Genomic DNA, 13,369 nt, shown 5'->3' on the forward strand with positions numbered 1-13,369 from the left:
AATAAATATAGCATTCTATCTTACACTATTGCAGCTAATCTATTGGCAATAAAATGCCTCTGTAGCTTTCCTTCTCCTTTAAAGGAAACATCCCTTTTTATACCTCAGCCTATGGAAACAGGTGCACCAGTCAGTAACAGAGACAGTTCTATTAGAATTAGCCATCTACTAGAAGGTTGTGCCTATGATCTATTGTTTGTCTTTAGGGCACTGGCACCCAAATCTGGCATTAGGGAACTGCATATTTGCTTTTATTCTCTGCTTACAGAAAGAGATGCCAGGTGATATGGTTTGGGATTACAGATCATTATTTTAGCTGAATCCTAATCAACTTATTAATAACTTTCAAAGGGTTTATGGTTTTTTTTTAATGATTTTGTTTTTTAATTCAAGTCCACCAAAAATTCTACTCACATGGTTGAAATCTCTGTTGGAATTGAAATCTGTGCCAAGCAAAATGCTTCTAGCCGAGGCCTACTTTAACTCCGAATGATTACAGCAATCATTTCCATTGTAATAAAACCTCAATTCCCCTGCAATGAAATGATTAGAATAGGCCGAGAGCTGCACTTCGGATGATTCAAACTAATGACAAGGACAGAATGACACCAATGCGGTTTGTTTCATGCTGTAAGGAGAAGTCATTTTCCCTGCATCTACTTTTCATCAGACTTCTGCTCTTTAGGGGTAAAAAACACCCACTGCTGTTTATTACATTATCAGAGTCAAATGTTTTAGAAATGACTTATTGGATTATTTAAGTATAGTCATATCCTGACTTAATGTACAATCCGTTTCCCTGACATTGACCTTATTAATGACAGGGCTGCTGCTGTAATTAATGCTGAGCATTAGAGGTCACCAATACTAGTATTAGTTCAATGACCTCTGTCTGATAATGAAATGGATTATTTGAAACAATTAAGGATCTGTAAATATTAATCCCTTTTGGTGACAAACTTTGCCCATGGGCATTCGAGAAGGTTCTAAACGGAAGAATCATGTTTTCTCTGTGTCGGACTGGGATGCCATGTGTCCACTCCAACTATTTTCATTCTCTCCTCCCTCATCCTCTTTATTCTCCTAGTCATTTGTCTTTACAATGGACTATTTCATGGTCTTCCCAAATTATTAGAAGGAGGAGGTCTCGCTAACACCTGGGTTCCAGTAGTTTTTTCTCGTATCCCTGTGGACCAGTCCAATGCTGTAGTTCCTTAATATGTACCTTCCTTCTACACCAAACCAATTGTTTTTTTTTTAATTACCCCATGTTTTTTTTGCTGCAAACAGAGGCAGTATCCAATTTATTTGTATCTATCGCATAGGATCTGTGGTAGGGTTCATATGTTATATATATATATATATATATATATATATAACAAAACCCTAAATAACAACATAGCTATAAATGCTGTATTTTATGAACTAAACTTACAGCTTCAACCTAAAGCATTTCTATAACAACAATAATGATTCAGTCCTTCGAAGCTCCGGAATGGAACTTCCCATTTTGGATTTTAAGAATGTCAGTGACCCTGCTCATGCTTGGCGTGCTCTGGGCAACTGTTGAAAAGCTTAAACTGAAGGGTCATCACAAATGGTCAAGTACATAACCTTTTGGTCTGCACACAACCTTCATCTCTTCAACTCACTTGGACACTCATGTCCGTATCGAGGACATTCCAGGTGCTGCACCCTGCCTCTGGAATTCTCCACCTTGTTCCATTAGACACACTCAGAGCCTCCAGGCTTTCAAAACTTAAAACTCACCTTTTCATTCTAGTCCATAGTAACTTGACTACCGACCAAGCCCCTCCATAATTTCTGCTCACATATCCACTAAGTATTGGTATTCATCTCTTACTCTGTACTTCTCATCACTCTACTAACCAACAGGAGGGCTACACCCACACTTTCACCTTTGCCATATGTCTCACTTCCTCTCTTATGTAAGCTCTCATGAACAAGGCAAACGACCTACTGAGGTTTGCATGCCATATAAACTGATGCTACAGGACTGATCCTTCAATTCTGATGCAAATTGCATTGGTTTTGGAGTTGCCATACAATGAGAACCTGAATTAATTACTAAGCCTTGTGTCATGCCTTTTATGCTGTAAATTAACAGTATATTGTTACGATTATCAAAAGGTTGTATATTCTCAGCAATTTATCACCTTGAAAGGACACAGCGGGGTACAATCACCAATTGGACATATTTTATTAATTTAAAAAGAGAAAAGAAAAGTAAAACCCCGTATGTCTTTATATTCTAGAATCACTTAAAAAGAGTTTACACTGCTGCCAATAATTAACTAAAAACCTCTAAAGTGCACTATTAAGTATCACTATTAATTAAAATTGATGTATTAGAATGTTTAATGAATTGTAGTTTTATTAATTTGACCGTATAATATAATTTAGCACATAGCACTTTGGTGATCTTCATATAGATAAGCACAGGCACTTTAGAGGTTTTTAGTTAATTATTGGCAGCAGTGTAAACTCTTAAGTGATTCTAGAATATAAACACATACGGGGTTTTACTTTTCTTTTCTCTTTTTAAATTAATAAAGTATATTGTTACGCTCAGGCAATTGACAACAGCGCAGAGCATTTGCTGTAAATCAGCAGAAAAGAAGATGGGGAGCTACTGGGGCATAGATCTTGTCTTCTAAAGGCTGTGGTTGCCTTGGGCTGGTACACAAACCAAACCTTATGGCAGCATTTTTACCATACTTCTTTAAACTTCTTTAATTATCATGCAGAGTGCAGTGCCTATGGCTTGTCTTGAATTTTTTTTAATTTTTTAAATTCAGAAATATTAACGATTTATATTTTTTTAACTACAAAAAAAGCAAACTGTGACATTAAAAAGTACTTTCATTTGGCAACGTCATGGTTCTTAAAGGAACAGTAACACTAAAAAAAGTGTGACAAATCCACTCTAAACTGCTTCAATAAAAGCTCTATTGAGCATAAAGTTTATTATATTCAATGCTTTGTCCAAAAAACATATTAAATCTCTGCTTCTGGATGTACACTGTAGAATGGTGAAAGGGCGATTCTGCAAAATCCGAGGGGCGGCGCTCCACATCTCTGACTAGACTGCTGAACCGGAAGCTAGTTCTTGCTGCTGTGCTGAGGATTTTAAAGACCTCTGCAGGACTAAAGATCCCCATAGACGCAAAGATTTCTCTTGCCGAACGACTGACTTAAGCGAAGTCCGACCAATCCTTTGAAAGTATCGTGCGGATAGTGGGATTTGAACGATCACACATCTTACAATTTTTTCGGCCGACATCTGTCATAAAATTGATCGTCCAGGTTAAAAAAAATGTTATCGGTCCCAGTGCAATCTATCTATGTCTGCAGGGACAAGCAGGCAGCTACCCTGTGTTTTCCTGGCAATATCACCTGAAATGGTCTTTATAGTTGATGGTCAATTCGTACGATCGTTCCGAGATAATCGTGGTCTCACGCTGACGATCGAATGTTTTAAAAATCTTTACATCTATGGTCAGCTTTACTTCTGTGTTGCAAGCAGGAAAGGAATGTCCGTTGTGTAATTTACTTCTGTGAGTGCTGCGAGTGGAGAAGGAATGCCCGCAGCGGTTATTCCTAAGCTTGCTTTAGCTCGTTCAGTGCTGCGAACTGTAAAGGTAGCACGCAGATCAGCCATAAATGTAACACAGAGGACCCAGTAAATTACCGCTGCGGACATTCCTTCTCCACTCGCAGCACTCACAGAAGTAAATTAAGCTGCGGATATTCCTTCCCTGCTTGCAGCACAGAAGTAAGATCCTGCAGAGGTCTTTAAAATCCTCAGTACAGCAGCAAGAACTAGCTTCCAGTTCAGCAGTCTAGGCAAAGATGTGGTACGGCACCTCGGATTTTGCAGAATCGCCCTTTCACCATTCTACAGTGTACATCCGGAAGCAGAGATTTAATATGTTTTTTTGACAAAGCATTGAATATAATAAACTTTATGCACAATCGAGCTGTTATTGAAGCAGTTTAGAGTCAATTTGTCACAAAGACAGGCAATGAAAAAAATCAATCAATTGAGGGTGTTTATCTCTAAATAAACACCCTCAATTACGCAGAAAGGAGGGAAACAAAAACAGTTGTTGGTTATTGCTTTATAAATGGAATTATTATAACATGAAAGTGTAATTTTTTTCCTACTCTGTTAAACATGTTTATATAACTGAATAAAGCTGCAGAACATCTTTCTGAGAGCCATTTTTGGGCTCATCTAAGAAAGGATCAAAGTACAAAGATAATATTGCAAAATACCCTGGGCCCCAAGAAAATTTCTGTAGAGGGGAAACTTCTTTCATACCTAGAATAGAGACCACACTGTATGCATTACTTCATTGTGTCTGGAAATGCTGCATACATAAGGGGTGGGAAGCATATTGCTCCACATGGAAGATCCCAATATTAGGAATCATTCAGAATGTACAGGGTGAGAGGGTATAAGGTGCTGAGAAGCAATATACCTGCTGCTTGCAATCTGATGCAAAAGTCAGGCCAGGTGAGGCACAACTGCAAATGTGCTGCAAAATCAGGTCCCTTAGGGCTTTATGCAGTAATATTTTGTTCTTATTATCACTTATTGCCTGTGAATATAAGCATATGTCAGTGTATAAGCAGTGTGTTTCTGCCTCTGTTGGTATTGTATCACTAGGGTTTAGATTCACTTGAAGATACAAGTCTCTTTATCACCACCACCTGGACAATAATGATATCACATATATTTCTCTTAGACACCGCTTGCCTTGTACAGGTAAACTTTTCCTTACCTGTTTTTTCCCACCTTACCATTCATATTGCCCCCTGTACCTGTGCCAGTAGCCATTATGTTGCTACATGTACCTGTGCCAGCACCTATCATATTACCCCTATTTGTACCTTGCCAACGGCAGTCAATCCCTCAGATTGCCCCCAATCTGTACCTGTGCCAGCATAAGACAAAACATACATGATAGTGTTATCCCCAGTCTGTAATTATGCCAGCGGCAGCCAAAAAAATGCATCATATTGCCACTAATTTGTACCTGTGCCAACAGAAGCCATAAATCCATCATAATGCCCCAAACATCTGTATACCTGTTCCAGCACCTATCATATTACCCCCATTTGTACCTATGCCAGCAGGAGCCAAAAATCCATCATATTGCCCCCAAATATGTATATGTGCCAGCAGCAGCCAAGAGGGAGGTAGGGAGTGCCCGCAGTACAAATCACGGGCAAGAGGGGGTTGGAATAAGCGGTTTATAAAATTGTTAAACTATTAAAGGCCAAGCAAACTATGGTTGAAAAAAAGAAAACAAAAGCCCCTTAAAAGTGCGCCCCCATCATCATTGCACCCTAGGCGGGCGCCTTCTCTGCCTACCCCGTTCCGGCCCTGGTGGCTGGCCAGGTTGTCTAGGGCACCCGGTTGGCTTGGCCCACCTCTGCTGAAAAGAATACCCCCCACTCAGTCAGTCACTCTCTTACCTGCAAGCAACAACAATTTTTTGAACAACAACAATTTTTGTTGCATGCGTCTAAAAAAAATGAATTACACTATTTATTTAACCATTTGTGGCTAAAATTGCATTGTGCCCTTCATACCTCTTGAGATTTCAGCTTTGTAACTTTACATTAAGTGGGATGAAAAGGACCCAATTATGAAATGAGACAATACAAACGAGAATATAACTTTATGGTGCATTTTTGCAGACATTGAATTACTTCATATTCTGATAAGGGGAGAAAGCAGGGTTATATTTTTGTAAAACCCATTCATGATATTAACATGCATTAAAAAAACGTGCACATTTGTTGTATCGTTCAAACAGGCTGCTGGGAGGAAAAAGGCAGAGCAAAAAAAAAAAACCTTTAAGAGAAGGCAGACTTACCGCTAAACAGGTATGTGTACTGGTAATATTATTGGATGTTCTGACGCACCTCACTGTTTACATACAAAATTACATTAAAAATATTGTCTTCTAAATGAGGCAAGTAAAACGAATGTTCCCGACCCATAAAGTCCTTTCTCCAATACTGTGGCCTCACTTACCTGCATTACATTTGGCCCTGGCCATTTTATCTCTTCTCCCCTACTAAAGAGAGGCGTCATGTTCTTTAACAATCGGGTTTTCTAACTTGATGTTTGGTTGCTTTGTTAAATAAATAATACATTAGTGCACAATAAAAGTCAAAGGGGTTATGTTATAAAAGACACTAAGTTTGTCCAGGAGCAGTAACTCAGAGCAATGCATCACCAGGTTGCTAGGGGTTACTGCTCCTGGGCAAACTTGTCAGCCCCTTAATGCAGCTGTCATTAGAATTTATATCCATTTTACTTCCGTATTTGTGTCATGGTTATTCTAGGTAGGGCATTTATTCCTGTGAATAAAAGTGGATTGGGGCCCCTTGACATATAACCACCAAACAGAACTCATGGGCACTAGAACGAATACAATAAAAATGCTAAAACATCAACCTCACAGCTTATCATTATTCAGAAAAAGGGTCCAGAGTCTTTTGTCTGCCGTAAATACAAACTTAACATTTTAGTTTCCATTAGAAACATGGCATGCTGTACTTAAATTAAAAGAAAAGCAAAATTATAAATATTTTTTACTGTACAATTTCACAGCCCCTTCCCAAACCCATTGTATTCACATTTTTTTTTCCGATTATTTTCTCTTTTATAAAAAAAAATTCTATTTATCTTTAAAATCATTAAAATATATATATATTTATATATTTGTTCTTATTTAAGATTATTTACACTGGAGGGACACAAGTTCCATTTTCGTGGGGGTCATGAAGAGTCTGTGCATGGAGAGGGTGGTGGGGGGTAGAGATGGAAGTAACTCCGCTCTGTGGTAGGGGAAGGCGGGCAGCTTTCCTCGGCTGACATATATTGACTCCGTGGGGTAGGTGGAGGAGGGTAAGGGTCGGAGTCAGAGTTTAGATCCATATAGTATTTATTGGCTTTCCATCTGCTTGTGGTGTAGTCACTGTCACAGACATCCGTACTGCAGGGTGTTGTTGGAGGAGCAATCCCTCTTATAAGGTAGGGTCTGAAAGAGAAGCATAATATTTTTAGTCATTTAGTTAACAAGAGAGAAAGAGACCACTGACCAACCACTTTTAAGTGAAAACTCTCTCTCTGAGCATTAAAGTGACAGGGGTGCTGCTGCCATGAGGCGAGTTGAGAATGTTACCAGGGGCTGCAAAAAGCTGCTCCTGGTAACTTTTAGGGCTATTCCACACGGGGAGATTGCCTTGCGTTTGCGGTCGCGGCGACAAAGCGCCGCGCCAGTCGCCGCGACCGGCGCAGGCGACAGTTTTGTATGGGCGCCTATGTAAAAACGCCTGTGCTAACCACACGAGGCGATGCGCTTTTCAACAGTCGCCTGAAAATGCCTCGCCAGGCTTTTTCAGGCGACTGTTGAAAAGCGCATCGCCTGGTGTGGTTAGCACAGGCGTTTTTACATAGGCGCCCATACAAAACTGTCGCCTGCGCCGGTCGCGGCGACTGGCGCGGCGCTTTGTCGCCGCGACCGCAAACGCAAGGCAATCTCCCCGTGTGGAATAGCCCTAAAGAGACTAATTTCCAGTTATTAAACAACTAATACTAGTGCAGATTGCGCTCTCTGCATTAGTGATGCGCACCTGAACCCGTTCCTGTGCAAGTACAGTAAGCACTGGGGAGCGAGGGGGAATGGCATTGCTTTTGTTTTCTAACTTGTAGGTGACTGTTCAAACCTAATTGCGGATTGGTTGCAATGGACCACATCACTGGTGAGGGTTGTCTCCAATGTTAATAAATATGCCCCTTAGCACTTGGAATTGGGTGTATTAACATCTATAGTACACTACTATTTATTAGACTTCAATATAATGGTGCAGTAGTACATAAACAGAATGCTACATGCTGATTGGTTTCTATTTACACCTGCTATTACATTCCCTGTATGAACTGCTTCAAGCTTTAATGATCAGTTTGCATAGTTGAATACCATTTTATTAGGGTTTAGTAAAACTACAGGATTAAGATTTAATGAACTGCATGTTTCAAGCAGGTCAAGGAAGATGTTACCTCTTTTCCCTGATGGATAGACAAGCAAGGGGGCATTGCAAGCCATACTTTGAAAAGTGCACAGTTTGGTGGGCCTTCATAAATAAACATTAGGGTGCACAGAAGTTTATGATAATATTGGAAATTACCAAATTATAAATGTAAACTTGACAAACACAAAGTGCTTTAATTTAGTTTTGGGTCAACACAAACCACCAGAAGCCTCTTTGCATGCATTCCAAAGGTGATACCACATTTAATTCCAGCAGAAATGTTGCTATTCCATCCCCATTCATAATTGAGTTACACTGTCCGCGACCCAAACAAGGGAATGTTCCATGTTTTGGAGGGCCTAAAAATCTTATAGTCTTGCATGGTTCACCATTTTATCTGCCACATTCCTACCTCTTTTTTTGAGAAAATAATGGTGGGACAGACTTTTCCTATTACAGGATCTTTCTGCAAGGCTGACCAATGATGCATCACCATTTTTTCCAGTTTTTACTTAGGTCTATATTGGCTAAAAAAGGGATTTTTTTTTCTAGTATAGCAACTCCCTCCTGTCACTCTGTAAGATCTCATCTTGTGTCCTTTTTACACAAATTTCTTTATCAGAATGTTGCTGCTTTGTAAATACCAAGCATCATAGGAAGTTATCCTTCTCACCCACTGTAAGTCCCTTAGGGATGCCCCTTATTGTACTGGAAGTGTTGAAGCTTTCTGGTCCTAAAATACTATTTCTTTCTGTGGGTTTGTAATACAATAAAAGATAAAAAGAAATCTGTATAAAAAAAAGGGTATGATTATCTCTCATTGTGAAGGACATGAGATCTTGCAAATCGACTGGAGGGAATTGCTAAAAAACACTTCTACTAGAAAGAAAAAAACAGAGCAGAGAATCCCTCGTTAGTCAATATGGGCTTTTAAAGGAGTGGTTCACCTTTAAGGTAACTTTTCGTATGTTGTTGAATGACCAATTCTATGCAAATCTTCAATTTTATTTTTTTTTTATTTTTTTTATTTTTATAATTATTTGTCTTTTTCTTCTGACTCTTTGCAGCTTTCAAATGGGCGTCGCTGACCCCTTCTATAAAGCAAATGCTCTGTAAGGCTACAAATGTATTGTTATACCTAATTTTTATTACTCATCTTTCTATTCAGGCCCACTGCTATTCATATTTCAGTCTCTTGTTCAAATCAGTGCATGGTTGCTCGGGTAATTTAAACCATAGCAACCACATCGCTAAGATTGCAAACTGGAGATCTGCTGAATAACTGGAGAGCTGCTGAATAAAAAGCCAAAAAACCACAATTGCAAATTGTCTCAGAATATCCCTCTTGACATCATACTAAAAGTTATTTCAAAGGTGAACCACCCCTTAAAGTAAAAAAAAAATGGTGTTTAATCATTGGTCAATCTTGCAGAAAGCTCATGTAATGGGAAAAGTCTTTTAACGCCCCAACAGTTTTCCCACAAAAGAAGTATAAATTTGGCAGATAAAATTTGACCCGGGAGAAACATGCAAGACTCTCCAAAACATGGAACCTTGTGGTTCCGGACAGTGTAACACAATCATTAAGGGGGATGCAATAGTAACCCCCCTATAGGGACATGGACTATACTGTGCTTTAATGTTCAGACTTTGTACTTTATAATATGAGACAAATGTACAGACAAGTCTGGTTCCGGATACACTTTTGTAATGGTGCCAATTTGTAGTAGGCTACTAGGTAGCAATACTTTTTTGATTTACATACTGTATATAAACCAAATAATGGACCAGACTCTGCAGTGCTTTTTAAACTACAACTTCCTTTATTTGGGGACTAGTTACACATGTACTCAAAACATGTTGTGAAACTAGTCCCATAATAATGAGAGTTGCAGTTTAAAAACAACTGCAGGGTCTGGTCCATTATTTGGTTTATATATGTAGATGCACCCTGGCACACAAGTGGTATGGACCAAATTTTACCTGTGATTTAAGGTTAGACAGCTGTTTGCAAATTGGACAACTTTGATGTTTATAGGGTTATGTACCTGGCCACAGTATGGAGCTGCTGCTACTTGTTGATGCTAGTAAGGATTTAAATATTTGTAAGCTATTACCATTTGTATATGCGCCTGTGGAAGGCTGGTTACACCATAACATCGTGCTGAAAGTGACTATAATAAATAATTCACTGGAGATTCGGGGAGATTAGTCGCCTGGCTACTAATCACCTCTTCTTCGGGCGACTAATCTCCCTGAACTGCCTCCCTGCGGGTAGAATCTAAATCACCGCTGGGATGGCACTCGGAGCACTTCATTTTCCGAAGTCGCCCAAAGTTTCCTCATGAGGTAACTTCGGAAAACAAAGTGCTGTGAGTGCCATCCTGCTGGCAATTTAGATTCTAGCCACAAAAAACAAATTGCCTTTACTTCAGGCGACTAATCTCCCTGAACTGCCTCCCTGCCGGCTAGAAACTAAATCGCCGACAGGATGGTACTCGGAGCGCTTTGTTTTCTGATGAAACTTCGGACGACAGGGAGGCAATTCAGGAGATTAGTCGCCCGAAGAAGAGGCGATTTGTTGCTGGGCAACTAAATCTCCCTGAATTCTCCGCGTGTGGCTCTGCCCTTAAAGCCATGGCAGTATTCCATCCCCTAGTGGGAAGCGGAGGCCTAAGCTCTGTAGGTGCCAATGTTAGATATGTGGCCCAAGCCCATGGACTAGTGGCATTGTGGTGTTATTAGGACACTAACAGCATGCTTAGGGGTGACATGGTTAGGGGGGTTATAAATTAAAAATTTAAAAAAAAAAAAAAAAAAAAAAAAGCCATGGCAGTGCTCACAGAAGTTTTGTACCCGCTGCTGATCTCAGCAACAGAGATTACACTGAGATTGGGTAAATCAAAATTCTGCAAAAAATGGAAACTATAAATTTTTGCTAACTGATCCTATTTGGAAAAGTTTCTTTTGCAAAATCCTACTACTTTGGAAAAGGTGAATATCCCCTTTAACTGATGAGTGTAATAGAAAAGCCTTACCTGTACGATCTAGTGGTAGATGGACTGTTTGAGGAGTAAAATACTTCTGTGTTGTATAAAGAACGATCTGTTGCTGGTGATGGAGGTGGATTCAATATCTATAAAGAAAAGCAAGAAGTGATATACTTGACAATCACACATTTTATTTACCATAAACCACCTAGTCAAAGTGAAATAGGAATTGCATTAGTCAAGCATTGAACACGATGAATGCATTTTTTTTATTAACTCCTAAGCATGATGTTGCTAACTCTAATACAGCCCCCCATCCTTTTATTTATTTATTTTCCACACCCTTTCCTATTCATCTTCCAAACTGCTGCCTGATCACCAGGATAATTAAGCTCAAACTGCCAGATGTAAGTCATAATAAAATTTAAAAAACAAACAAACAAAAAAAAAACATCATTTTAGTCTAATTACACATTGTCTTAGAATAATACTGAAAATATCAGTGAGTATAATGTTAATTTTCAGGTGAACTACCCATTTCATGACTCTATTTAATGCACACATTATTCATGAATGTGGGTACTTTGCATGTACATTTATATTAGGGAATGCCCACCTTTTCCCTTTAAATATGCAGGACTAGTAGGTTTCTGTATGGGAATATGTAACCATAAAAATAGGGTTTCTTTTCCCTTTAAATGTGCAGGACTGTGTAGGTTTTTGAGCAGTTTATCTCCTTTTTTAAAGTTTAAAGAACTATTTTTCGAGGGAAATATAAAAATCTACCACCTGATTAAAATGAACGAAATCTGAAATATTTTGACACAAAGACAACTTTAGGAGTAATGTTAAAATGCTCCCTTTCAGCACCATATCTGCCTTTATAATATTGCACCCATTCTAGCTACATACAGTATGGCACATTATTAACACAGAGCTTTATTAAAAAGAAATATAGTATATTGTTTACCACTCTAACAATCATTCTTTTGGGTCGGAATAGAAACTGCCTGTTCATAAAGCCATTGAAATAGGGATTATGAAATGCTTGTCAATGTTGTTAAGAAAGTGTCGTAAAAGTAAAATCCTTCATCCATAGCATTCCAGCAACTTTTTTTTCCCCTCTATTGAAACATATTAGTCAGAACTGAACTGAAGATCTGGTTTCTCCTACGTTTTCATTTAAAAGTGTGTTGAAACTGCTTGTAAACGGAGGAGGGGGAATAAGGAACAGAATGGGCATAGTAGATATTCCCTGGAATTATCATTACCATTGAAAGTGAAATTTAAACAACTTGCCTTTATAAACAGAAACCACATTAAAGGAGAAGGAAAGGTTAAAACTAAGTAAGCCTTATCAGAAAGGTCCATCTAAATATACCAGTAAACCCCCAAAGTAATGTTGCTCTGAGTCCCCTGTCAAAAGAAATACTGCATTTCTTTCCTTCTATTGTCTAAACATGGGTTTCTGTATCAGACTTCCTGCCTTCAGCTTAAACCTCATTGCCCTGGGCAAGAGCATGCTCAGTTTGCTCCTCTCCCCCCACCCCTCCCTTCTCTACTGTAATCTGAGCCCAGAGCAGGGAGAGACTCAGGCAGGAAGTGATGTCACACCACATTAATACTGCAGCTCCTATTCTAAACAAACAGAGTTTCTAGAGCTTTTTACTTAGGTATGGTAAAACATTTTACAGAATAAATATAGAATTCTAGCTTGTACTATTGCAGCTAATCTATTGGCAATAAAATGCCTCTGTAGCTTTCCTTCTCCTTTAAACAAAACACATTGCTCAAGTTCAGAACTTCTACTTTTATTGCCACCATTGCTTGTTAGTCCTAGCCCCTCCCACTTCTACATGTGTTAAACATAGCGTACTTATTCATGTACTGAAACTGATTATATTTCCATAAAATAAAAGTATTTGTCAGTCAAGTTAAGAGAACAACTTGCCTAACGACTTACTTGAGGGTATAGTGTGGCCTTAGTGCTGGAAGAGCTGCTAGATGAGGCTCCTGTCACGTGGTTCCTATCATAAAGTGGGGCTCCGCTGCTGCCTCCCATGATGCTCATTGAGCCAATCATTGGCTTGCCATAGGAAATACCTGAGCAAAGACAAAGGGAAATATACTTCTATATATACACTACTATTCTGTTCATATATTTTGCAAATTTATAAATTTAGTACTGTATACTAAAATGTAAGGTAACCAGGAAACGGGTGTAATTCTCATTAAGTAAAAAAAAAAACAAAAAAAAACTTTCAGACTAGAGATGGAAAGATTTAAGGCAATTTATCCGAGAG

General features: G+C 38.9%; 1 protein-coding gene across 3 annotated transcripts in view; it reads right to left on the reverse strand.

The window, feature by feature from the left end:
• Positions 1 to 5,696: 5,696 nt before the first annotated feature.
• lrp5.L (LDL receptor related protein 5 L homeolog) overlaps positions 5,697 to 13,369 on the reverse strand; it is a 117,252-nt gene continuing 109,579 nt past the window's right edge. For all 3 annotated transcript variants that reach the window (XM_041589121.1, NM_001085694.1, XM_041589122.1), the window contains 3 exon segments: positions 13,030 to 13,169; positions 11,115 to 11,212; positions 5,697 to 7,082 (listed from right to left, as the gene is read on the reverse strand). In XM_041589121.1, coding sequence (XP_041445055.1) covers positions 6,821 to 7,082; positions 11,115 to 11,212; positions 13,030 to 13,169 — 500 coding nt within the window. In that variant the 3' untranslated portion in view covers positions 5,697 to 6,820.

This window comes from Xenopus laevis, chromosome 4L (genome assembly GCF_017654675.1).
Source record: "Xenopus laevis strain J_2021 chromosome 4L, Xenopus_laevis_v10.1, whole genome shotgun sequence".
Classification (NCBI taxonomy): Eukaryota; Metazoa; Chordata; class Amphibia; order Anura; family Pipidae; genus Xenopus; species Xenopus laevis.